At 42.5% G+C, this 25,311-nt stretch overlaps 1 protein-coding gene and 1 pseudogene across 2 annotated transcripts in view; both read left to right on the forward strand.

Annotated features, from left to right (window-relative positions):
• Ints7 (integrator complex subunit 7) overlaps positions 1-25,311 on the forward strand; it is a 48,352-nt gene that overhangs the window by 6,618 nt on the left and 16,423 nt on the right. Inside the window, exons 2-9 of one of the 2 annotated variants that reach the window (XM_021161659.2) lie at positions 3,474-3,603; positions 4,242-4,388; positions 7,512-7,649; positions 15,121-15,167; positions 16,838-17,037; positions 17,838-17,960; positions 21,933-22,050; positions 24,267-24,401. In XM_021161659.2, the coding sequence (XP_021017318.1) occupies positions 3,474-3,603; positions 4,242-4,388; positions 7,512-7,649; positions 15,121-15,167; positions 16,838-17,037; positions 17,838-17,960; positions 21,933-22,050; positions 24,267-24,401 (1,038 nt within the window). The remainder of the gene's footprint in view (positions 1-3,473; positions 3,604-4,241; positions 4,389-7,511; positions 7,650-15,120; positions 15,168-16,837; positions 17,038-17,837; positions 17,961-21,932; positions 22,051-24,266; positions 24,402-25,311) is intronic. The other variant, XM_021161662.2, reaches the window with a different exon arrangement.
• LOC110310264 lies at positions 18,072-20,736 on the forward strand (annotated as a pseudogene).

Consider the following 25,311-nt stretch of genomic DNA (forward strand, 5'->3'; position numbering starts at 1 on the left):
AAGACTACCAGCCCAGGGATGGTCCCACCCACAAGGGGCCTTTCCCCCTTGATCACTAATTGAGAAAATGCCTTACAGTTGGATCTCATGGAGGCACTTCCCCAACTGAAGCTCCTTTCTCTGTGATAACTCCAGCTGTGTCAAGTTGACACAAAACTAGCCAGTACACCTTCTATTGTGTAGTTATACTTGCTCTATTTCTTTGTGGTGCCGAGGCTTGAACAGAGGGTCTCATTCCTGGTGTTCTGTTGCTTTGCAATTGAGCTGTACTCTAACCCTGTGTGGTGATACTTGGAAATTTTTTTAGTCCCTGTTACAACCCAAGCACCTTTAAAAAATGAATATATGAGATGTATACATGTTAGAGATTCAATTTTGAGCCGTGTTCACCTCAGGTAAAGAAAATATGCAGCCATTGTCGAAGACGCTCTTTCCTGGTAATGCTCTGTCAGTGGTGCTTTAGTGGATATTGATAGCATTTGTGGTTACTTAGTGTCTCGAATGTTTACCTGAGGAGTAGCCCTTAGGAGCCCCTTCTCATGAAGGTGGAGGCAAAAAAATTCCCTAGCTTGTCTTTCGAGAGCAGCTCTGACTTACCAGATCCTGCCAGTAAGACACATGCTTTGATTAGCAGCTGGAGATGAAGAGCTCAGGGGTGCTCACAGGTCCTGTGGCAGCACAGTGTCATCTGCATAGGCCCTAAATGACAGAGCTCACTGTAGCATCTCGTTTCTTAGCAACAGTAGTTGCTCTCATCTAATTAGTTTGGCAGTGTGGTGTTAGGTATTCTTAGAAGTTTAGCAGGTTTAAATGCCAGGTGTGGTGACACATCCTGTAACCACAGAGCCTGGGAGAAAGACATGTAGTCACTCCCAGTTTGAGATCATTCATAGTGAGTTTCAAAGCAGCCAGGTCTGCATAGTGAGTGCCAGGATAGGCTGTGTTGAAAAGCAAGACTGAATCTCAGCAATTAAGCAAAACCCAAGAAGTCTAGTCTTAAAAATGTTTAAGAGATTAACTACATAATTAACTAGGTAGTTTTTGCTGATTTCAGATGAGACATTCCAACACATGTGCCTGAGATTTATATTGTTTGAAAACAGTTTATGGGGTTGGAGAGATGGCTCAGCAGTTAAGGACACTGGCTGCTCTTTCAGGGGACCCTGGTTCTGTTCTCAGCACCCACATGGCAGCTAGTATTCTTTGGTGTGAGGTGATCCAATGCCTTCTTGAGGCATCTGCAGGCCTTGCAAGCACATGGTACACATACATAGAAGCAAAATGTGTGTGTGTGTGTGTGTGTGTGTGTGTGTGTGTGTGTGTTATAGCAAATAAAGTCTCAAAAAATTTAAAATTATAGCTCTTAACATCTATATATAATGCAGACTAAGGGTTGAGGGTCATCTTTTAGTTAGGTGTTTTTAGTCTTTCCAAAATCAATGTTAAAAATTTGATTTTCACATTGAGCTTGGTCACTATTCTATTATTGTGAAGAGACCTCATGAGCAAGGCAACTCTTATAAAAAAAAAAGCATTTAATTGGAGGCTTGCTTGCAGTTTTAGAGCGTTAGTCCATCACCATCAGGTGTGGCACTAGAGCAGTAGCTGAGAGGTTTACATCCTGATCCACAGCAGCAGGCAGAGGGAGAGATTGGACTGGACATGGGAAAGCCCACCCTCATGGCACACTTCCTCCACCAAGGCCACGCCCATTCCAACAAGGCCACGCCTCCTAATCCTTCTCAAACAGCTCTACTAACTGCCGACCATATGAGGGTCACTCTTATTCAGACCACCACAGCTATGTTGGTACATTTGTTAGGTTATAGATTATTGATTGGAAGCTCTTCTTTTCCTATCATGAGTATTGATATTACAACTATTCCTTGAAATACTGTGTTAGTCATCGCCTACAAACTGTATTGTCGTTTTCATTCCATTGAAAATATATTTTTTATTTTCCTTCTTTCCCCTATGGGTTACTTAACAGAATATTGATTACCAAATACTTGGAAGGTTTCTAGATGTTCTTCTAATTCAGTTCCGTTGTGATAGAAAGCATACGTTGTGTGTGTTGTTTTGCTTGCTTGCTTGTTTTTTATAGGGCTAAGGATTGCTTTTGAGAGTTCCAGACAAGTGCTCAACCCCTGAACTGTGGTTCCAGTCTCTCTTCACGCCCCTCCCCTCACCTTTGAGACAGAGTTTTACTAGGTTGCTCAGGCTAGCCTTGCACATGCTCTGGAGCCAGGGTTAGCCCTGAAGTGTGATCCTTTTACCTCAGCCAGGCTATACCCAGGGCTATAAGCTTATACTACCAACCCTAACTGACCTCAATCCTTTTATATTTCTGAGTAGTCTTAATCAACTTTCAACATTTAAAACATCATTTCTTTTTCATTGCTTTGTGTCTAAGAGAATCAGTTTAGGGCCTAGAGCGATGGCTCAGCAGTTAAAAGCACTTGCTACCCTTCCAGAGGACCCAAGTTAGGTTGCTAGCACCCACGTTAGGAGACTCACCGCCAGGTGCAGCGCCATCTGCAGGACTCTTCCAGAGGACCCAAGTTAGGTTGTTAGCACCCACGTTGGGAGACTCACCACCAGGTGTAGCGCCATCGCCAGGGTCTAACACCTTCCGGCCTATGCAGCCACTCACATGTATGCATGAAATAAAAACTTTAAAATGAATGTTTATGAAATTTCTACGGCATTTACTTATTTGTTTGGTGGCCATTGTGGTTTGCTTTTGAGGTAGTTTTATATTACGGTATTTTGTTTAGTGACCTTAAGTGACCCAGGCTGGCCTCAAGCTTGGTATGTGGCTGAGGATGGCCTTGAACTGATCTCTGCCTCTTCCCATGTGGTGCAGTCGCAGGTGTGTGCCACCATCCATGCCCTGCCTCCAAGTAACTAATGGACATGCCATTTTCATTTGTTTTTGTCAGCTGTCTTTTGTTTTTGTTTTTGTTTTTGTTTTTGTTTTTGTTTTTGTTTTTTTCAAAACAGGGTTTCTCTGTATAGCTCTGGCTGTCCTGGAACTCACTTTGTAGACCAGGCTGGCCTCGAACTCAGAAATCCCCCTGCCTCTGCCTCCCGAGTGCTGGGATTAAAGGCGTGCGCCACCACGCCCGGCCTTTTTTTTTTTTTAAGATTTATTTATTTATTATATGTAAGTACACAGTAGCTATCTTCAGACACTCCAGAAGAGGGCATCAGATCTCATTACAGATGGTTGTTAGCCACCATGTGGTTGCTGGGACTTGGAACTTAGGACCTTTGGAAGAGCAGTCAGTGCTCTTACCCGCTAAGCCAGCTCTCCAGCTCCTTGAATCTCTCCAGCTCCTTGAACAGTGCTTCCTTTACTTGTTGGAAACCTGCTGTCCTCCTGTATAAGTTAGTATTTGACATTTCTGTAAGTTAGATTCTGTCAGTATTTGACACATCTGTAATTAGTTCCTCCTGTGCTTTTTCAATAGGACTGAGGTCTGGCAAACTCGGGGAGCAGTGTGAGGCAGTCGTGCGCTTTCCCAGGCTTTTCCAGAAGTACCCGTTCCCTATCCTCATCAACTCAGCATTCCTAAAGTTAGCTGATGTTTTCAGAGTTGGGTAAGTGTACTCAATGCCTCAGCATCCTAAAGGACAGGCTGCTTGTAGTTCTGTTTTATACTGTGTCTTTTCTTCTGGCCCATTAGGACTTCTTGCCACTCAGTTACCCTCGGTGAATGCATAATGCTTTGTACCATACTTTAATATGAGATTTAATGACACTTTTAGAAAAAAATGAAAAGGTTCAGAGCGAAATTGTTTCTTCAGGGAACAAGATAAATTAAGTCAGAACAGCCTTATTCTGCCACTGTATATGTATTTTGTAAAACTGTAGGCTTTCTTACACATGTTTTTAGAAATTCCTGATTTCCTTTAGTGACTTGTAGGTACAGTCTTGGATATGTGTATGCTCCTTACCCTTATCTCTTCTAAGCTGTGTGGAGGAAGATCGCCTGACTCACTGGCTGTCGCCTTTGAGTGACTGCAGAGGTTAATTCTGTCCTGGGGCTGTTTCTTGGGTCAGGCCCTTAGGCTTCTTTCAGCAGGGCTACAGGCTTTACGCTGCTTTTGCTCAGGAGCCACCGCATACAGAGTTGAGTGGTTCTTAGTGGGGAGCAGGAAAAGCACTGCTCTGACCCAACCCAAGTTATAGGCACTGTTCCTAGAGTGAGACATTCCTTTGCCCGTTTCTTTTCTAGAAACAACTTCCTGCGGCTGTGTGTTCTCAAAGTGACGCAGCAAAGTGAGAAGCACCTGGAGAAGATTCTAAATGTGGATGAGTTTGTGAAGAGGGTGTTCTCAGTGATCCACAGTAACGACCCTGTGGCCAGAGCCATCACTCTCCGGTACTGTGTCCCTGCGCGAGTCAGCACAAGGCTGGTTACGCTCTCATTATGTTCCTAAAAGGACTTGCTTTTGACTAAGACTGCAAGAATATGGTAACCATCCTCATTTGTAAATTAGGTTAACATCTGTAATGCTGTTTTGGTTGTTAATTTCTTTGCTTGTGTTTTAAGCATCCCACCTTGTAAGAACGAGGTGGATTTCAGTACAGTGTATCCTTGGCTCCTTTTCAAGTTTCCTAGATTGGCAGTGAACTTGGGGAATCTTTCTATGTTGGCCTCCCAAGAAACTGGGATTCCATGTCCATGCCACCGTGCCTGGCTGCACTCTTCTTTGTCTTCTGTTTGTGTAATTACATGTATTATTGAAGGGACATTTTTGAAACTCAGATAATTAAATTATTAGTCTCTGTTCTGGATTTTCCTGCTCGTATAGTCCTCTTTTAAGCTAGAAGGATTCAGGAAATCGACTTCCCTGAGTGTATTTTTCTGGGTCGAGCATAGGTTCAGAATTAGTTTCCTTGTCACCCTTCTGCCTTTTGATTAAGTTGAACATCACTTGATATTTTAAAGTCAGTTCTTGGGGCTAGGGATGTAGGTAAAAGGGCTATCCTAGCACTGCTGATGTTCTGGGTTTAGTTCCCAGCACTGCGTGATACTGGGTGTGATGGTGCACATCTGTAATCCTAGCACGTGGGAAGCTGGGCCAGGGGACCAGAGGTTCCAGGTCATTTTGGCTACACAGTAACTTTAAAACCAGCCTGAAGTGAGACACCAAGATGGCATTGTTACTTTTAGAACCATCTAGCCAGGCAGTGGTGACACACGGATTTAATCCCAGCACTCTGGAGGCAGAGGCCAGCCAGATCTACAGAGTGAGTTCCAGGACATCCAGGGCTACACAGAGAAGTCTTGTCTAGGAAAAAATAAAACAAAACAAAACAAGACTGTCCGACCTTGCTTACTTGAGGCAATAACCTCAACACTACAAAACCAGAGAAGGACTGGGAGGGTGAAGACAATAACCAACTGGGACTTCAAGCTCAGACACATGGTCTCAGCACTGCGGAGGCAGAGGCAGAAGGATCTCTGAGTTTGAGGACAGCCTGAGCTACAGTAAACTCCAAGAGACCCTGTCTTTCCAAAAAAGAAAAAGAAAAGTTGGAGATTGCGTCTCAGTAGTTAATTGATAGACTATTGTGTAAAAGAAAGATACGCTTATATTAGCACAGAAAGTGATAGTGCCAAAAAAGATTTGGGGTTTTATGTGTATGTGTGAGTGCTTGTATGTATGTATATACACCACTTGCATGCCTGGTACCCTTGCAGGCCAGAAGAGGGCGTCCAGTCCTCACAGGAATTGTGAGCTGCTAGGTGGACGATAGGAACTGAGCCCAGGATCTTTGCAAGAGCAGCAAAAAATGGCATCTACATTAGCCTATTCCTGTCAGTGAGTACAGTATCAGAGGTTCAGAAAAGGTCTCAAGAAACATCATCAACAGAGGGGTCACTGAGTTAGGGGCTCTGTCTGAACTGTTTTCACAAGCATGTATTACTTGAGTTGTTATCAGAAGCAACTAAGAGAATAATAGAATTTTTAAAAATATATTTTTCACATCATTTGGAGGTAGTTTGAATATTTCGACAAGGTACAGTTCATACTTAAGTGTTTCATTCCATGTATAGCCTGTATTACTGAGTTCCAGCAGTTGAACCTTAAGAACTGTTGCTGCCAATAAAACTGGTAATTTCTAGTAAGTTTTAAAAGAGATATATTTTAAGGACAAACTATTGCCTTGTAATCTTTAACAGTACTACTTAAAATAAGAAGCACTAAGGAATTGTTTATAAACAATTAGAGCAATAGTAAAAAACTGCTGACCAGGATGTATTGCAGTTGGCCTACTCTGATCCTTTCTGGTAGAGTATTAGATTAATAATAAGTTATTATTTGTTTTGAGAAGTAATTAGTTTCAAGTTTTTCTTATGAAACTTAATATAAATTGAAAGAGTCCATATTATGATGTTTCTTTGGTTTTTTGAGATAGGGTCTCATTGTATAGACTGAATTCAACTCTTAGAGATACTGCCTCTGCCTCAGCTGTGCTGGGATTGAAGGCATGAACTACCATGCATGGCCATCTGTCTTGTTTATGAGGAAGTCCACTGCCCTGTGTAGTGAAGTTTATCTTTGTAAAGTAACAACGTGAGGTGTGTGAGGTTAGAGGTTACTACCTAGGCTACTACGGGAACATGGCGGTGCTAGTTTCAATGTCCATGGCTTTCTGCAGAAAGGATTTCTCAAGCTCTCTGTGGTTTCTATTTAAACATTTATTTTTACTTTCTAAATATACTTTTGTGTGTGTATGTGTGCGCATGCGTGCGTGAGCTCTCTCACAGAAGACCCATTTGGGGATTCAGTCCTTTTCTTTGGCTGTATGGATCCCAGAGACTGAACTCGGGCTGGCAGAGTTGGTGGCAGGATCCCACTGAGCCGAGTTTGGCCCTGTGTTTTCTAGGCTTTACTTCCCTTACTGTTGCAGATGCTGATGAGCTGCAGGGGGTAGATTAAAAAAGCATTATGCCAGTGGTCATTGCTGCATGCAGGGAGGGGAAGGGTGCCTTGTGATCCTGCTTACTGGCAGGGAGGCTGTATTCCTGGTACTTTGTAAGGTAGACTCCTTTATGCAACCTTGATACTGGGATGCTTTCATAATTCAAAAGTTCTTTCCTGGGCTCTGATTCCTGACCTGTACTTCATGATGATTTTTTATAAATATACCCGTATGTGTCAGAGGCAGGGTAAAGAGAGAATAGGATGTTGCTCACTTGACTGACATGTATAAAGGCACTGAGTTAAGCCCCCAGGGCCAGGAAGGAAAAGAGAGGCAGGTAGGAGAGAAGGGAACTTAGCTTTTCCTATGTATTTCAGTATCTCTGATCTACTTAAGCATACGGATATGCTTAGATTTGAGTCACTGCTAGAGTCCTAAAGTTAAGCATTCTTAACCTGAAATTTTTAGAGTGACCTAAACTTTTTGGGTTGATAATCTAGCTTGCCTTCCTTTTCCTGTCCTGATTTTGAGTTAAGTATTTTTCTGTGCTTGTGTTTCTCTGTTCCTGCAGGATGTTGGGAAGTCTGGCGTCCATCATCCCTGAGAGGAAGAATGCCCATCACAGTATCCGCCAGAGTCTGGATTCCCATGATAATGTAGAAGTTGAAGCTGCTGTTTTTGCAGCCGCAAACTTCTCTGCACAGTCAAAGTAAGCATAGTCCTTTCGTAATTTGGCTCCTGAGGAAATTTTTTGAAAAAGACAACTTAGTATCTATAGTCACTTAATTATATAGAAAGGTGTAAATAATGACTTGTATTTTCTAAGAAGTTGTACAAAATGTTGGGGAAGAATATTCAAATTTGATTCCCAAAAGACAAGGACCTCATAACCTGGTTTGGGGAAGCTGCCTTTGGTAGCTTTGGTGTCTACTGAATAGCCTTCCATAAACATCCATGATCTGATTGTCTTTGGCACAGCTGGCAAAGATAGTAACTTAAAATAAAAACTGACATGCTACTCTTGGGAGGAACACAAAACACATTCCAAGAGCAAGCATTCAGAATTCCCCTCACATAAGTCCATTCTTGGACTGTGCTTGGACACCCTGCATTGGCACTGCAGGCATACCATAACTGGCTCTTTTTAAGTGTGTGTTTTGGGAATTGAACTCAGGTCCTCAACCAGACAGTTACCAATTGAGCTATCTCACCAGTTCGATAATATTTATTTATTATTTCTATTTCTGTATGTGTATATGATATGCATGTAATTCCCTGTGGAGGCAGGAAGAGGGCAGCAGATGCCCTGGAGCTGAACTTACAGGCAGTTATAAACCTTGTGATATGGATGGCAAGAACTGAACTAGATTCTTCCGTAAGAGCAGTAAGTGCTCTGAACCATTGAGTCATCTCTCGTTATAGCCCTATAATTTTATGTTGCTTTCTGAGACAGGGTCTCACTGTGCTCTGGCTGTCCTGAAACTCACTATGTAGACCAGGCTGGCAGAGATCCTCCTGTCTCTGCCTTCCAGGTGCTGGGATTAAAGCTGCCAGTCACTATACCCAGCCCAGGCCCATAAATTTTAAAATAGAATGTTGACCATAGTAGTATTATCATGTTGGGCTTATTTGTAATAAAAAAAAATGTCATCCCCAGACTGATAACCCAAACTGACTTTGATTTCTGGAGACCATTTTTGGTAATATATACAGATGGCCATGAACATGTGCTTCCCTTTGACCAGTGAGAGTCCTTCCTGAGAACTGAACTGCGGATGGACGAGGTGCACTGATACAGCCAGGGGTGCTGATCGTGCTGTTGTTTACGTGGTGAATGTTAGCTTTTATGGAATTGGCAACTCCTGAGAATACCAAAGTTTTCTTTCAACTGTCTGTACTTTAAAAAAAAAAAAATTCTTGGCTAGCTTCATAAATGTATGTAGTGCATCTGATCATGCCTAGCTCAAGTCTTCCCACTTCCCAGGCCCTCAGGAAGTTTCTCTCTTTCCCATCTGTACTCCCTCTTTTAGTGTTTTAGTCACTTGACTAGAGTTCCTGAGTATGAGCACCCTCCATTAACTCCTCAGTGAGGGGATGGCTCTTGAGCCCCTCCCCTGTCCACAGTAGAATACTGAGGGCGTGACATGTAGGTCTGTGCAGGTGTCCTCGGCTGCCTGAGCTCTGGAGTGAGGTGCTCATGCCATGTCCAGACAGCACTCCACACCACTTCCTGTCCTCTGCCTCTTACATTCTTCTTGTCTCTTCCTCCTCATCCAAGCCTTGTGGGGTTTGATATAAATGTCCCATACAGTACTGAGCATATGACCTGCTGGGAGAGTTTTAATTTAATAATCAGAATAATGAATAATTAATAATTTGCTTAAACACCTGTGCAAAATTTGATAAAATTTGAAATCCCCAATTTTATTCCAACCTTAATTATATATAATTCTCTTTATATATTCCTATTATAACTTCAAAATTCTGGGACTATTCATTGGAAAAGTTGAGAGTAGTAAGCATGCAGTTTTAAACTTTACTGCTCAAAATTGTAAATGTGGCAGTAATCGAAAATATTTTGTCCGTGCGTGCGTGCGTGCGTGCGTGCGTGCGTGTGTGTGTGTGTGTGTGTGTGTGTGTGTGTGTTTGCAGAGGGCAAAAGAAGGGTCGACCCACCTTGAGTTGGGAGTTCAGGTCATAAAGCTGTTCTATGCGGGTACTGGGACCCACACTCAGTGCTTTCAGAAGAGCAACATACACTTGACTACTGAACCATCCCCATTCCCAGCTTTTGTGGCTGTTGTTTTGTTGTTGTTGCTGTTGTTACTGAGTGTGAGGTAATCATACACAGAGAACTTGTATTGTATAGGGACTATGCTGTGAACAGTTATCATCTGATTAACACTGTCAGGATGACTGTACATCCAATGGTTCCAAAAGCAGTTTTCTACATTCAGTTTCTCAATTTGTATAAGTAGATAATTTAGTGATTAAATTTATGTATGAGGATCATCTTTAGTCTCTGAAGCTGATTTTATTTTAGCTGTGGAATTTCTGTTCCATCTGGGAAATGATGGTGCATATCACAGAAACTGCTTGTTCATTTTTGGAACTGATGACAAGTAACATGCCCATTAATAGTGTGACACTGGAGATGTAGCTCAGTTGTACGGTCCTTGTTTAGCATCTACAAGGTCCTGAATTTGATTCCCAGCAACACAGACAGAGAGTTCATGTAGGAACCGTGTTAATATATTACCTGTTGTGTAACTTTGCCTGTGGAGACTTGAACAAACATTTATTCACCCCAGATTGGACACTGCTGACAGATAAGAAATATTTCACTGAGTAGTTTATTGGAGTTGCCTGCAGGAGGATGAGTGAGGGATTGCTTATAAGAACGTAGGTGACTCACAGCTAGCTGTATCAACCGGAATGCCCACCGCGGCATGGGTGATGACTTAGGAAAGCTGCATCCCTGGAGCATCCTGTACTGGAGCCAGTAGGAGATCCTACAGGTTCTGTTTATCTAACTGTGATGTAAAGGGGTAGCTTGTGAGTTTCAGGAACTTCCTGATACTTGTCAGTTATGTACCTCCTGAGCTTTATAAGTCTGCTTTACTTTATGAGTCTTTTTTAAAAAGATTTATTTGTTTTATGTATGTGAGTAATAGTACCAGATTAATAGGAAAGCCTGAAGCACTTATTTACCAAAGTATATACATAATTTTTATCTTTTCTTGGCTTGAGATCATGAGTCTCCTCCAACATTAGTGGGTTTCTGTTATTTCTTTCAGTTCTACATCTTGCTTAAATCAAAGTAACTGGTCAAATGCAATTTAAAATTGTATGTAGTCAGGCATACTGGTCCATCCATTTAATCTCAGCCACTAACTAAAAAGAATTCTACTTCATTAGAAAGGGGCAGCTGTCCAGTGGCACTAACCCATGGCTGCTTTGCAGGAATGTCTGCTCTGGGCTGTCAGGCTTGGTATGACACAGATGAAGGCTGGGGTTGCACAACTAGAACATCAGATGACTTTCTTTAGTCTCAGCAGTTTCAGTAATGACACCAAGAATTTATTATTAGACCAAAAATTAAAAAAAAAAATCAGAAGATGCCTACTCTGCATTTTTAGGCCCAAAGAGTGGAAACTAGAGTCTTAGACTTTGGAGTTGTTCTCCAAGGCTTTGATGGGGTTGCTGAATATCCACTGCCATTGCCTTTGAGGCAGTGGGTGCTGAGAGAATGGAGCTGGTAAAGGAGGACTAGAGTCTTATGCACTAGCCAGCTCTACTCAGAGCATCAAACCGTTTATACTTAACCCGAGGGCTGAGAAAGGTCACCTGAGTAAAGTTCTTACGAGTTCAAGCCATACGTGGCAAAAGCATATTTTTCTATAGAGGCATATAAAGGATAGTTAGACATTTAATTGCATAACATCGACAAGCCATAGTGAGTAACTTAAAGTAAACTCAGCTACTCCCGAGTGCAACATGAAAGCACTCCAAGAAAAACGTCACAAGACACTTGTATTGTTGTCTTGGAGTGTTCCTATAGGCACTCAGAATTCTCCTCATAGGACTCCATTCTTGGACCATGTTCCAACAATCCACCATGTCTAGATATTATTCTAAATACTAGTGACAACAACAAAGTCAAAGCTTTGTTAGCACAAACACCATTAACTGTGCTGTTGAAGGGGCCACAGTGGGTGGGCGAAGACTCTCCAGAGAGATGGCTCTCTGTGTAGCTCAGGCTGGTCTCAAACTTTGAGATCCTCCTGCCTTAGTTCCCAATGACTGGGACTGCAGGTGCATGCTGCCACATTTGGCCTGCCTTTACACCCTTAAATAAAAAATGTGTTGGTAGATACTTATTTTTGTGTAAAATAGCTTTATAAAAGTGTTTATTTTCCAAAACCAAATTATTTTGTGAGAAAAATAGCCTTAACCATTTTTTTCAAAGATCTTCAAGGCCTGGCTAAATTCTCATTCGTCTACTTCCTCACTAACATTTTGACTAAAGTGTGTAAAGAAAATCCAATCTCCCACAAGTAGTGGTGGAAAGAAGGGAGGCTTGTGAAGCTGTCTTAGGTTCATGAACGCTTTAATACCTTGTCATTTGGTCTGTTAGGAAGCACTGACGTACTTGTATTACTCAGATCTTGTAAATGTATCACCTGCATGTGAGAGCACCACTAGTTTAGTCAGAAAGACTTGTAAGTGTAAAACTTTCATGCTCATGGTAAAAAGTTCGTTTGCTGTAATTGTAATTTTTGCTGACAGCTAGAGTACTGTACTTGTCATAAAAGACTCTCAGTAATTTGCCTAATGTTATCAGCTGACTTTAACTCCTCTTCCAAGAAAACTCTTTGGCAAGTAGGGAAGCCTGAGTATCTGAGTCCCAGGAAAGCCATTTATATCTTAACCCAAACATCTGGACTGGTACTGTGTGTATCTGAAGTGTACCACTCTGTGTTTTTTAAATTTAATACAATGAATAGTTTTAGTTTTGCTAAGAATATTGCATACAACTAGCTTGTGTTCTCTCTTTAATATGAGTTTACAGTAATGAAGAACATGTGACCTGGGACAGTTGCTGGCATTGCCTTGATTCTTGCTACCTCATCCAGATTGTTACTCTGTCCTTTCGCCAAACATGGTGGATGGATTGGGTGGATGGATGGGTGGGTGGATGATGCCAATGTCATTGTACCTGGATAAGCCATGAGACCGAAGCAAATGTTACTTAACACAAAATGTGTTTGTTGTCAAGAGTTCATGTAAAAGAAAACATTCTGTAATTAGGTGGAACTGGTTCTGAAGGTTGCAAACCCCTCACCGCAGTCGGACACGGGCAGTGCTCGATCTCCTCACTGACTGCAGTCGGTGCGGGCGGCATGAGCTGACAGCCCCTCAGTTCAAGTGTGTTCTACTTGGCTGGGGCACTGTGCCAATTAACCGTGACTGATTCTATGTGCACATATGTGCCTGGATCCCACAGAGGCCAGAAGAGATCATTGGATCTCCTGCAACTGGAAACATAGGTGGTTGTAAGCTGCTGGACGGGTCCTGGGAACCAACCCTGGGTCTTGTGCAGTAGGAGCCAGTGCTTTCAGCCACTGAGCTGTTTTTAAGGAGCACAGCTGTCTGCTGCTAAAATACTCAGCCCTACTCTTTGAATTCTGGTTCATAGTCTCAAAATAGTCGTTGAAATGTCATTGGCATCTTAGTTCTTTGTGAAAGAGTTTTGTTGAGTAAGAGGGGAAGTTAGTGTCTTTACAAGGAAAACAGTACATTAGCGTCTGCACAGCGAGGAATTGTGTGCTCACAGTCTTGGTTTTGCCTCCTTGCAGCTTTGTAATTCTTTAGACTGAGTCAGGAATTCCATCTTTTTAGCATCTTACATAACCACAGGCTGAGGAAACCAGTCTTTCACTTTCAAAGCAATGACCTTCCCTGAAGGATAACGAAAATGCATTTTCTTACTTCTTTTTATAAGAAGGTATTGCACAAATAAAAGTTTGAGAAAATTTTCAGTTTTACTGCAAAGCAAGGCAAGGTGTGCTCACGCTGTGAGAAGTTCTCCCTGGAGGGCTAGGCAGTGCCTGCTGGTCCTGGAGGGGCACGGGAGAGCTGCCAGCTAAAGTATTGTAATTTTGAGGAGCCCTTGAGCTCACTGCACTTCCTCGCAGAGCCTGGGTGAGCAAGGGCTTGTTGACAGGAGTGTGTAGCACCTTTGGGGCCACACTGAAAAGTCTTCATCCAGCGTGTATAATGGCTTCCCCATACCTTCAGATGGAGTCCCCTTCCTCTAGTCTTCTCCCCACATGTACTGTAGCCCCTCCAAGGCCACATGCAATTAGGACAGACTTGCATATGACTGATTGGGAGTGGTGGCTGGATACTCAGGTAAGCGTGCCATGACCCTCCGTGTCCCTCCTTTCTATGAGGGGACAGAGTCAGTAAGTCCAGGTGTGGTCTTTGGAAGCAAGCACAGCTAAATTCATGAAGATGGCAGCTCTTTCTTTAGCTTGATCGATAGTGCTGTACAACTTCTTATGTTCTGCATCACACAGGGAACTTTGTGATATCAAAGTCTGGCTGATTGGGAGGGTATGCAGATTAGGATAGGTGGTCTAAGATAATGCAAGTATACTAGAGGAATTCAGCCCACTGGGTCAATCATACTCATATTTATATGTCAAACTCGTTACCTAGGACCTTTCTAGGACCAGGATATAGCTTATTAGTATAAGGCTTGCTCAGTGTGAGCAGAGTCCTAGATTTGACTCCCAGTACTACAAAAAACCACAAAGAAAATCTAGAAAACGGAAGAAAGCACATTGCGTTAGCTGTCAAGAGGTGAAGTCTTCATTGTCTGGTGTGTAGAGAACTCTCATTGACTTGAGATGGACAGAATATATCTTAGCAGCCGGGAATACTTTATTTAGACTTGTAATGAACTGCAAATTGTACTTTATGTCCTGCACATCACTTAGTTTTGCTGTGTAAAGCACGTTATGTAACATTTTTTTCTAGATGTTCGTGTTATTAAGTTTTTTTGGTATTGAGTGATGTTTCTGTTAGGATCAAAGCTGTGTCTTGAAACAGCTTCTCTAGGCAGTTTGGGAAATGAAGAGTCAGTCTGTATTTGCTTGCATCTCAGATCCTTCCATGCTAGGGCCTATCTGTTGTCCATATGGTCAGAGCTTGTGTTACGGGGCATCCGCAGGCATGTGTGGAGTGGGGGCCTTGGTTCTTGCTAAGTCTCAGGCTGAAGCAGCAGGCACGCTGGTCAGCATCTTTCCCTCAGGCAAGCCTGGAAAAGTACTGCCAGAGCCTGCAAAGTCTTGGTTGTAATTTGGAGTATTGATGCTGCTATAATTGTGTTCTTTTCACTTATAAAACTTAATCACAGCCTGGCAGTGGTGGCACACACCTTTAATCCCATTACTTGGGAAGCAGAGGCAGGTGGATCTCTGTGAGTTTGAAGCCGGGCTGGTCTATAGAGTTAGTTCCAGGACAGTGAAGGCTATACAAAGAAACCCTGTCTCAAAAAACCAAGAACTAAAACAAAAACCAAACAAACAAAAAACTCAAGCCTACCTTAATCATATTTAATTCTGTAATTTTTCAATGTTTTTGCCAATTGTTTTAATTTTCTCTTTCTAAAGGGATTTTGCTGTGGGGATCTGTAACAAAATCAGTGAAATGATTCAAGGTATGTATATTTTATTTGATAATGTGAAGAGGCTTACTAGGAGTCTTGTTAATAATGTTTGCTCCTGATTATTAGGTATATACTGTGTGCTAGTCATTATTTAAAACAATACTAAGTATGTTCTGTATGCCAAAAATGCCCGAGGTGCTTAGGGTATAGAAATAAAGCAAGACCCTTACTGTCATGTAACCTAAGTTCTAGTCTAGTGAGCTGTAGACAGATGCAGACAGGATGTAGCAAGTGCTGCAGAGAGATTGGCAGGGAGAGTCCCAAGCATGGGCGACATGGTGGAGGGCAGGAGGACTTGTGCTTTACCCGAGTTGATGACAGAGCCCTAATGAAGTGACGTCAAGGAAGGAAAAGATGTGGCCTGCAGAGAGGGGAGCAGTACCAGTACAAGCTTTTCAGGTCTATCTGATACCATCCATCCAGGACTTTCCCCTTGCAACTAAGATCAGGCCCCAATTGTGTACCATGACCCCATGTTATTCTCATAGTGTCTCTTAACAGGCAGCTCTGGCTTTAGCCTTGTGCAGTTTGCAGGAACACTGCTCCCTCTGCCCTCTGAGAAGGCCTTGCTGTGCTATGCAGCTGGGTGATGGACAAATGAGATGGAGTGAGGCAGTGGACTCAAGCCATTTGGTCTTGAGACTACAGCTTTTAGGCCCTGTGCTGTTTGCCTCTCTAGATAGGATATTTTTTTATGTAATTTAAATGTAAAGAGAATTTGCTCACTCAGAGAACAAGAGACAAATGCAATTTTAGCCTGCTCTCTTTTATTACTTTTTCTTTTTCTTTTTTGTCCCCCTTGTACCAAAATTGGTGTTCCAGTGAGGCTAGCTTTGTGACATTATGAAGAAAATTACCCATTCACTGAGCAGGTTTTTGTTGGTGTTGTTGGTTTTTAATTTTATTTTGTGCGTAAGCGTGTTTTGCCTGCATATGTGTCTATGTACCATGTGAAGCCTGATGCCCAGGAATGTCAGAGAGGGCGTGAGATCCTGTGGAGCTGGAAGTAGAGAAGGTTGTGAGCCATGATGTGGATAGTGGGCAGCAAACCTATGTCATCTAGAAGAGCAACCACTGCTCGTAACAGTTGAGCCATCTTTCCAGCCCACTGAGCAGGTATTTATTAAATGCCTGCTGCGTTACATATGATCCCATCTTTTGTTAAGTTAATCTAAGGGGCATTTTATAAAGGAACCATTTGAAAAGGATAGGTAACACATGCTACGGGCTGATGTATCCCAAGCTCCCAAGAGCTTTTCTAGCCCTCAGGAAGGAACCGTCTTGCTGGCCCCTACTGTGCCTTTAAAAGCAGTGTGCTGGACATGGTGGTGCACGCCTTTGATCCCAGTGCTTGGGAGGCAGAGGCTGGCAGAGCTCTATGATTTCAAGACCAACTTGGTCTATAGCAAGTTCCACGTCTGCCAGGGCTATGTAGAGAGACCCAAGCAGTTTTTACTACCATACTTTCTGATAAATCTACTGAATTTGTTGGTTAGTTTTGGTATAATTATCTTTAATGTTAAAACCATTATGGTATATAATACAAATTGTTTGTAAGTGAAACTTTGCTAATCAATTATACCTTTCTTATTTTTTAATTAAAAACAATCTGAGCTCTCATTAAGTAGTGGTGAGACACCTGACACACTTGTTGCACTCAGGCTTAGCTACGCCAGTGGACCTGAAGCTGAAGCTGATCCCGATCCTGCAGCACATGCACCATGATGCCCTCCTGGCCTGCAGCGCCCGCCAGCTCCTGCAGCAGCTGGTCACGTCCTACCCCTCCACCAAGATGGTCATCGTGTCTCTGCACACGTTCACTCTGCTGGCAGCCTCCTCTTTGGTTGACACACCCAAGCAGGTAATTTCCATTTTCTTTAACGGCTTATTCTTTATAAATGTACATACCTAGTTTGTGATAAAAATAAGAAGCAACCCTAAGTCTTAATAATGTCAAGGAGTCTTTGACAAGGGTCAGTTAGCTTTCTCTTTTACACACACACTCTCTCTCTCTCTCTCTCTCACACACACACACACACACACACACACACACACTTTCTCTCTCACATACACTCTCTCACACACACACACTCTCTGTCTCTGTCTCTCTCTGTCTCTCTCACACAAACACACACACACACTTTCTCTCTCACACACACACACTCTCACACACTCTCTCTTTCTCTCTCTGTCTCTGTGTGTGTGTGTCTCTCTTTCACAAATACACACACACACTTTCTCTCTCACACACACACTTTCTCTTTCTTTCTCTGTCTCTCTGTGTGTGTGTGTGTGTCTCTCTCTCTCTCTTTCACAAATACACACACACTTTCTCTTTCTCTCTCTCTCTCTGTCTCTCTCTCATAAAGGCATTAGGAAATGTGTTGAAGGATGTGTTGTTGGTAGGTAGGAAAGAAATGATAGATTATCATAACTGCCAGGAACTGCCAGGTCCTCTGCTGGAGTCTGACAAATTACACAGTACCGTTTGTGTATAAGGAGTAAGAGGTCCAAGCCTGAGTCTGTAGCTGTTAGTGAGAGCTCTGAGCTACAGGGAGTCCATTCTGTATTCTAAGAGTCTCCCTAAGTATCGGAGCACTGGCCTCTATTGACAGTTTCAGGCACGATACTATTCACAGAATGACTTTGCTGTCTCTGTAGATTCAGCTTCTGCTGCAGTATTTGAAGAATGACCCCAGGAAAGCCGTGAAGAGACTTGCTGTTCAGGATCTGAAGCTGCTTGCTAGTAAGACACCACACACGTGGAGTAAGGAGAATATTCAGGTACATGGTACTTAAGAAAAAGAAATGCTAAATTCCCTAAGCCAGGGTGGCTTGGTACAGATGACATTTCTGCCTTTAATACTTCACAGTGAGGCAACGGAACCCCCCGAGATGAACTCAAACCAGAGTGACATCCCTGTAAAGCTTGGTCTCGCCATGTAGAGTTTAGTTCCTCTGTCATCAGACGGTTGTCTTGCTTATCTGATATCTGAATGTGATGTGTTCCCACGAGTTCAGATGACATTCAAGGCCAGGAGGCACCAGATCCTTCTAGAGCTGGACTTAAAGGAAGTTGTGAGCCACCCAGTGTGCAGAACCAAACACAGGTCCTCTGCAGGTTACTCTCGACTACTGAGCCATCACTGTAGCCCCTACCTCCTCCCACCCCATGATACATGTGTTTTTAAAAAAGAAAAAAATAATGGTAGCTCTAAGACAGTAGTTCTCAACCTGTGGGTCATGACTCCTCTGGAGGTCAAACACCTTTTCATAGGGTTCACCTACGACCATTGGAAAATATAGATTTCTACAGTACGATTCATACATAGCAATAGCAAAAATACAGTTATCAAGAACAATAAAAATAATCGTATGCTTGGAGGTCACTATAACATGAGGAAATGTATTCAAAGGGTCGCAATGTTAGGAAGGTTGAGAACCACTGGTCTGAAATTTTTTGCCATTAGAATTCATAGTGGAGTTGCCATTAGGAATTCATAATCTGGCTGGGCGTGGTGGCTCACACCTTTAATCCCAGCACTCGGGAGGCAGAGGCAGGTGGATTTCTGAGTTCGAGGCCAGCCTGGTCTACAGAATGAGTTCCAGGACAGCCAGGGCTACACAGAGAAACCCTGTCTCGAAAAAGAAGAACTCATAATCTGGAGTCTCGTTTCCTGCAGGGAAGAAGAGGAGTTTGGTCTATTCTGGATAGAACGTGGCCAGTGTGACCATGAACGCAACAGCCTTGGTTCCTTGAACAAGAGTTGCACAAATAATAGGATGTGAAAGTGGGAAGGGGACAGGTTAGAGAAGGGGTTGGAAGGGATAGGTGGGCATACAAGAGGGTGACAGGTGAGTGTGTTCATACAGTACTGTGTACATGAGGGGGTGACGGGTGACCATCCTCATACTGCATTGTGTACATGAGAGAGTAACGGGTGTGCATGTTCACACTGTATTGTGTATATTAGAGGGTAATGGCTGCGTATGTTCATAATATTTTGTGTGTACATATGAAATTATCAAACATTAAAAGAAAAGAAAAAACTCAAGGAGAATGCCCAGATGTGGTATATGCCTACAATTCCAGATAGGAGGCAGGTGGATTAGCATTGGCTACACAGTTTGCAACCAGGCTGGGCTGTATGGGAGAAAAGGCATCCACTTGGAGAAATTAAGGTCATCTATGTCTGGAGACCAGAGGGCTGACGTTACAGATTTTAGAATCACCAGTGTGTACAGGTGTGTAAAGCCTCAGGCCTGGATGAGTGCTGGGGATAGGACATGACAGAACGGTAGAGTGAGGGACACCAGCTGAAGAGCAGATAGGAGCAGCTCTGGACACTTGAGTGGTGAGAGATTGCCAGTTTTGGGAACAGTCAAATGGTTCAATGTAAGGAACGGATACGGTTTCATCAACAGGAATGACACCAAGGAAGGCAAATTTTTACACCAGACTGCCATAAAGAAAATTAACCCCAGGAAGTACCTTCGCAGTGTAGGTGATGGACAGACTGTGGTGTTTGATGTTGTTGAAGGAGAAAAGGGTGCGGAGGCAGCAAATGTTACAGGCCCTGGTGGAGTTCCAGTTCAAGGCAGTAAATACGCAGCAGACCGTAACCATTATAGACGCTATCCACGTCGTAGGGGTCCTCCACACAATTACCAGCAAAATTACCAGAATAATGAGAGTGGGGAAAAGACCGAGGGATCAGAAAGCGCTCCTGAAGGCCAGGCCCAACAAAGCTGGCCCTATCGCAGGGGAAGGTTCCCACCTTACTACATGCGGAGACCCTATGCGCATGGACCACGGTATTCCAACCCCCCTGTGCAAGGAGAAGTGATGGAGGGTGCTGACAACCAGGGTGCAGGAGAGCAAGGTAGACCAGTGAGACAGAATATGTATCGGGGTTACAGACCATGATTCCGAAGGGGCCCTCCTCGCCAAAGACAGCCTAGAGAGGATGGCAATGAAGGGGACAAAGAAAACCAAGGAGATGAGACCCAAGGTCAGCAGCCACCTCAACGTCGGTATCGCCGCAACTTCAATTACCGACGCAGACGCCCAGAGAACCCTAAACCACAAGATGGCAAAGAGACAAAAGCAGCCGATCCACCAGCTGAGAATTCGTCCGCTCCTGAGGTTGAGCAGGGCGGGGCTGAGTAAATGCTGGCTTACCATCTCTACCATCATCCGGTTTGGTCATCCAACAAGAAGAAATGAATAGGAAATTCCAGCAATAAGAAATGAACGAAGATTGGAGCTGAAGACCTTAAGTGCTTGCTTTTTGCCCGCTGACCAGATAACATTAGAACTATCTGCATTATCTATGCAGCATGGGGTTTTTATTATTTTTACCTAAAGATGTCTCTTTTTGGTAATGACAAACGTGCTTTTTAAGAAAAAAAAAAAAAAAGGCCTGGTTTTTCTCAATACACCTTTCACGGTTTTTAAATTGTTTCATATCTGGTCAAGTTGAGATTTTTAAGAACTTCATTTTTAATTTGTAATAAAGTTTACAACTTGATTTTTTCAAAAAAGTCAACAAACTGCAAGCACCTGCTAATAAAGGTCTTAAATAATTTAAAAAAAAAAAGAAATGTCATTAGCATTTTAAAAGCCTCGTACATATTTGCATCTCATCCATTTCTTGCCTGAACTTTTCTGAACTAAAAAAAAAAAAGATCCATGGGTGTGGTGGCCCATGTCTTTAATCCCAGAACTCAGGATGCAGAAGCAGGCAGATCTCTGTGAGTTCAAAGCTACCCTGTTCTACCTAGTGAGATCTATAATAGCCAGGACTATATAGAACAACCCTGTATCCAAAAAATAATATAATATTTGTAATTAGATGTTCTAAATCACATCTCTCCCTAAATCCTGTTAATGGTTTTATTGGGATCTGACTATATTTATGATTTCCCAAATTTTAATTTTAGTTTTATTTTAATTTTTTCTTTTAGTAAGTTTAATTCAGCAAGACAGTTGTCCTGTCCCAGAATGAAGTAGAGTCATTGTGCTCTGAGCACATGTTCCAAGTTCACTGCAGTGAAAAACAAGACTTGTATCTTGTTTAGTCCCTCCGGCAGCTGCTGTCAGTGGTACAGTGACCCAACAGCCAGAGGCCAGCAAGTTTTCCATGTACTGAATTATTGAGAGATAGCACTTATACCCAGCCCCCCTTTATTGGTAGTTCACATTAGTTCACCACATTTGTTATAAGGGGCCAGGATGGGGTAGGAGTCAGAACTCAGTACACTTAAGATATGCTGAGAGCTGGAGAGATGGCTCAGTGCTGACTGCTCTTCTAGAGATCCTGAGTTCAACTCCCAGCAACCACATGGTGCCTCACAACCATCTGTAATGAGATCTGATGCCCTCTTCTTGTGTGTCTGAAGACAACTACAGTATACTCATATAAATAAAATAAATCTTAAAAAAAAAAAAAAAAAGACACTGGAAAAATGTAGTAAGAAAGCCTTTGCTGCCACACTGTGTGTTTCCTCTGGGTTGCTTTGGTTTTTACCCATGCCCTTTTTTTCTGTTCTAAGACACCACATTATATCTGGCTATGTCTTTATAGGCTCCTTTAAGAACTCTGATAATGTGACCTGTTTTGTTTTTTATCGTTGAAAAAGTATCTTAAAGTTTTAGTTTAGTTTTGTTTTTTTAAAGCTAATAAACAGATAAATTGGATAGTATAGAAGTGTATATGTTTTGATGTGTTCTATGTCTATGTCTCTGCATTTCAGGCACTCTGTGAGTGTGCACTGCACACTCCTTATGACAGCTTGAAACTTGGGATGTTGTCTGTCCTCTCCACACTGTCAGGAACCATTGCCATTAAACATTACTTCAGTGTAGTTCCAGGTAAGGCAAAGACACGTCACTCCTGGGGACGACCTGCTTCTCCAGTAGACTTAAGGCTAAAGGGTTTTTTGTTTGTTTGTTTTTAATGAAAGTTTTGTTGCATTTCTGTTACTTCCTTTTCCTATCACTTAATTTGAATTAAATAACTCTTTGTACTTTGTTCTTCTCATGACCACATGGCTTGAGTTTATTGGGTGAATTCCCTGCCACATATCTTGATAGGAACTAGAAAGCATGATGTCTCTGTTGCCCTCTTGATATTCTACATCTCTCTTGCTGTGAGTGTCCATACGTGGTCTGGAGTAATGGTTGCCATGACAGACTGAATTGGGAGCCACAAATATGGAGAAGTGGGAGATGATGCATTGTGGCAATAGAACAGTGACTGTGAGACATTCAATCTCAGGAAAGCACTGCCATGGAGACTGTGTGTCACAGCTGGTCACTGTGGTGTGTGTGCACTGTGACCTAGAACCAGTAATGAGGCCACAGTGTGTTTAGTAGATGGGTTTGGGGGCTTTGATCTTAGCTGTTCTGTGGCCTCTCCTTCCATATTTAGTGTTGCAGTCTTTCTAGTAATCCTGTGAGCCACTTACTATTTTATATAATGAGGTGTGCAACATTTTGTGTCTTAAACTTAGTGTTTTCTTTGCTCTTGCTCATCATTCAGCATTTGCATTGCATTCTGATGATAGTTCTGGTGTCTCCAGAGGTTGCTCATGACTGTAGTTCTGTGGAGCCTTGGCCAGAACTGGATAGTCAGAGGTCACCCTTTTCAGAGAGTAGAACAGTGTGGTTCTCAACCTCTGGGTCACAACCTAGTTAGGGGGTCACATATGAGAACTTAAATTACAATTCATAGCAGTAACAAAGTTACAGTTCTGAAGTAGCAACACAATAATAGTGTGGTTGGGGTCACCTAAGCTATATATATATATGTAATATAGTCTAAGGAGCTGGATTAGTGGGTAAAAGCATGACATCGGCCAGTATCTACATATACTGATGGTGTATAAAATTTCAGATTATATTAGTGTACATAAATGGAGATAAAGTTACACAAAGAATATTTCAAAAAGTCAGCAATAAATTTATGCTGGTTTGTGAGATTTGAAGAAATTTCTGTTTCCTTTGGGCTTTTCTGCTCCTTCCCCAACAAGTTTTCTAATAGTAAATCTTAATAGGGAAAAAATATCAAGTTATAAAACATCATGGGAAGAAGAAAAAGAATGGTTACACCCTAGGAGTTCATTTTCCACAATTCTGAAAGAAGAACTGGCTATGTAGTTTCAGCTTTGTAATATATTATCCATCTTAAAACAAGAATTTTACCTAACTGGTATTGTCACATCTTACCAGGAATCAGTAAATGGTTATATAGATTACACTGCCTAAAACTGTCTTGGCTCATGACTGATGTAATTTTCAACCATGTTGACTTCATGCTCAAGAGTTAAGGTCCTCCAGTAGGAGAGACAGGTCAGACTGGATAGCAGTCATAAGAGGAATAAAAAAGGCCAAGCTCTGATTCTTCATGAGGCTCACATATTTACAACCAGGAGCTGCTCTCCTATAAACTAAAATATCCACAGAATAGGACCTAGGGCACAGCCTTGGAAATCTGAGTTTTAAGAGATACTACAGAAGAGTGCTGTGTAGTTAACGAGTCTGTGGCCGAGATGGTGGGCTACTGAATGCCTTTGTACTGTTTATTAGAGTGCAGTCACTGAGTCGCAGTATCCTTGACAGCTGTGTGGTCGTGGATTCTTATGCGAACCTTCTGAGGTATAACATCAACAGTTTGGGGCGGGAAGAAACAAGCAAAGTGTTCTTCCTTGACCTTGCTTTATGTGACAAGAAGATGACATTGGGTCACCCATTTGGCTGGAAATCCATCCGCTCCTCAGATGCAGCCTGTAGTTATTTTGGTTTCTATACTCTTTCTCAGTCAATTGTCATTAATGTTTTTATGGGGAAAGTCCTATATTGATTTTAAAATGCAGTCATTGAAAAATGGATGGCATACTCCTATTTTACCCCAACCAAGGAAGGGTAAATGGTGGTGGTACATTACTAATGGAGTCAAGGTAGAAAATACTTTTAATATCTTAGAAATTTCCTCATAATACTGAGAAAACTCAACCTCCAAGCTGAATTGCTTTCTTGAACCGTATGAATGAATTGTAATCTTGAGTTACTCTTCTCTGCTTCTTTAGGAAATGTAGGCTCTTCCCCCAGATCTTCTGATTTAGTCAAATTAGCTCAAGAATGCTGTTACCATAGCAACAGGGGCATCGCAGCTCATGGAGTAAGAGTGCTAACTAATATAACCGTGTCTTGTCAAGAAAAAGGTAAGTGCGCTCGGGACAGGCTTGTGTGCTGCTCTGCAGCTTGGACAGAGCTCTGTGGGTTGGGCCCTTCAGTCATTAGCTTATGTGCACTGGTCTGCATGCTTTTGCATCTATCTACAGTGTTCTGATGCAGTGTCTTAGGTCTGTCTAATTTGTGTGGAGCCCTTAGGTCTGCAATTATGGAGTCGACATGTCTTGTAGGACATTGCCTGTTTTCATCCCTCTGTTCACTGTGCTGTGTGTGGTGCTGGAGACAGGGACAGCCTACATAAGATTCAGCTGTACAACAACTGGAAAATTACTCGGGTTTTCTAGGTACTTAAGTATTAAATAGCAAGTGCCTTCACTGAGTGGCAGTTGAGCTGACTTACACAAACAAGGAGGATATATTTTATTATCTTCCTGATATCTTGTAAGTGTAAGGCTGGAAATGTTTCATGCCTCCACTCAAGATTAGGAAGTCCATTTTGGACGGTATCTGCCTCGGTGATCACGGTGGCCTTTATGGGGGCTACAAGCTCAGCAGTCCTCCTACCCACAGCATAGTGTGCTTTCTGTCCCAGTATTTCTTCACACTGTTTGCCAAGGCCCTACAGTAATTTGGGAAACATTCTCCCAGTGGACATTAGATTGATTTGACTATTTGAGTAAAAAGCATTTCTTGCATGTGATATAAGAAACAGCTGCATGGTCTCAGTGACCTAAGTTCCCTGTGACATCACAGCCTCGGGACCCCAAGGCGTTCGGCAGTACAGTGGTATAGCTGCAGGACATACCCAGAGCTTTCTTCTTAGGGCCAGTACTTTGCAAGAGAGGCTGACTTTCATGAGAATCTAAAGGGTATTGGACTCACTGAAAATATACCTGCATGGTTTATGTCTGATGGGGCACAGTTTTCTTAGCTGTCCTG

The sequence above is a fragment of the Mus caroli genome, chromosome 1, assembly GCF_900094665.2.
Source record: "Mus caroli chromosome 1, CAROLI_EIJ_v1.1, whole genome shotgun sequence".
NCBI lineage: Eukaryota > Metazoa > Chordata > Mammalia > Rodentia > Muridae > Mus > Mus caroli.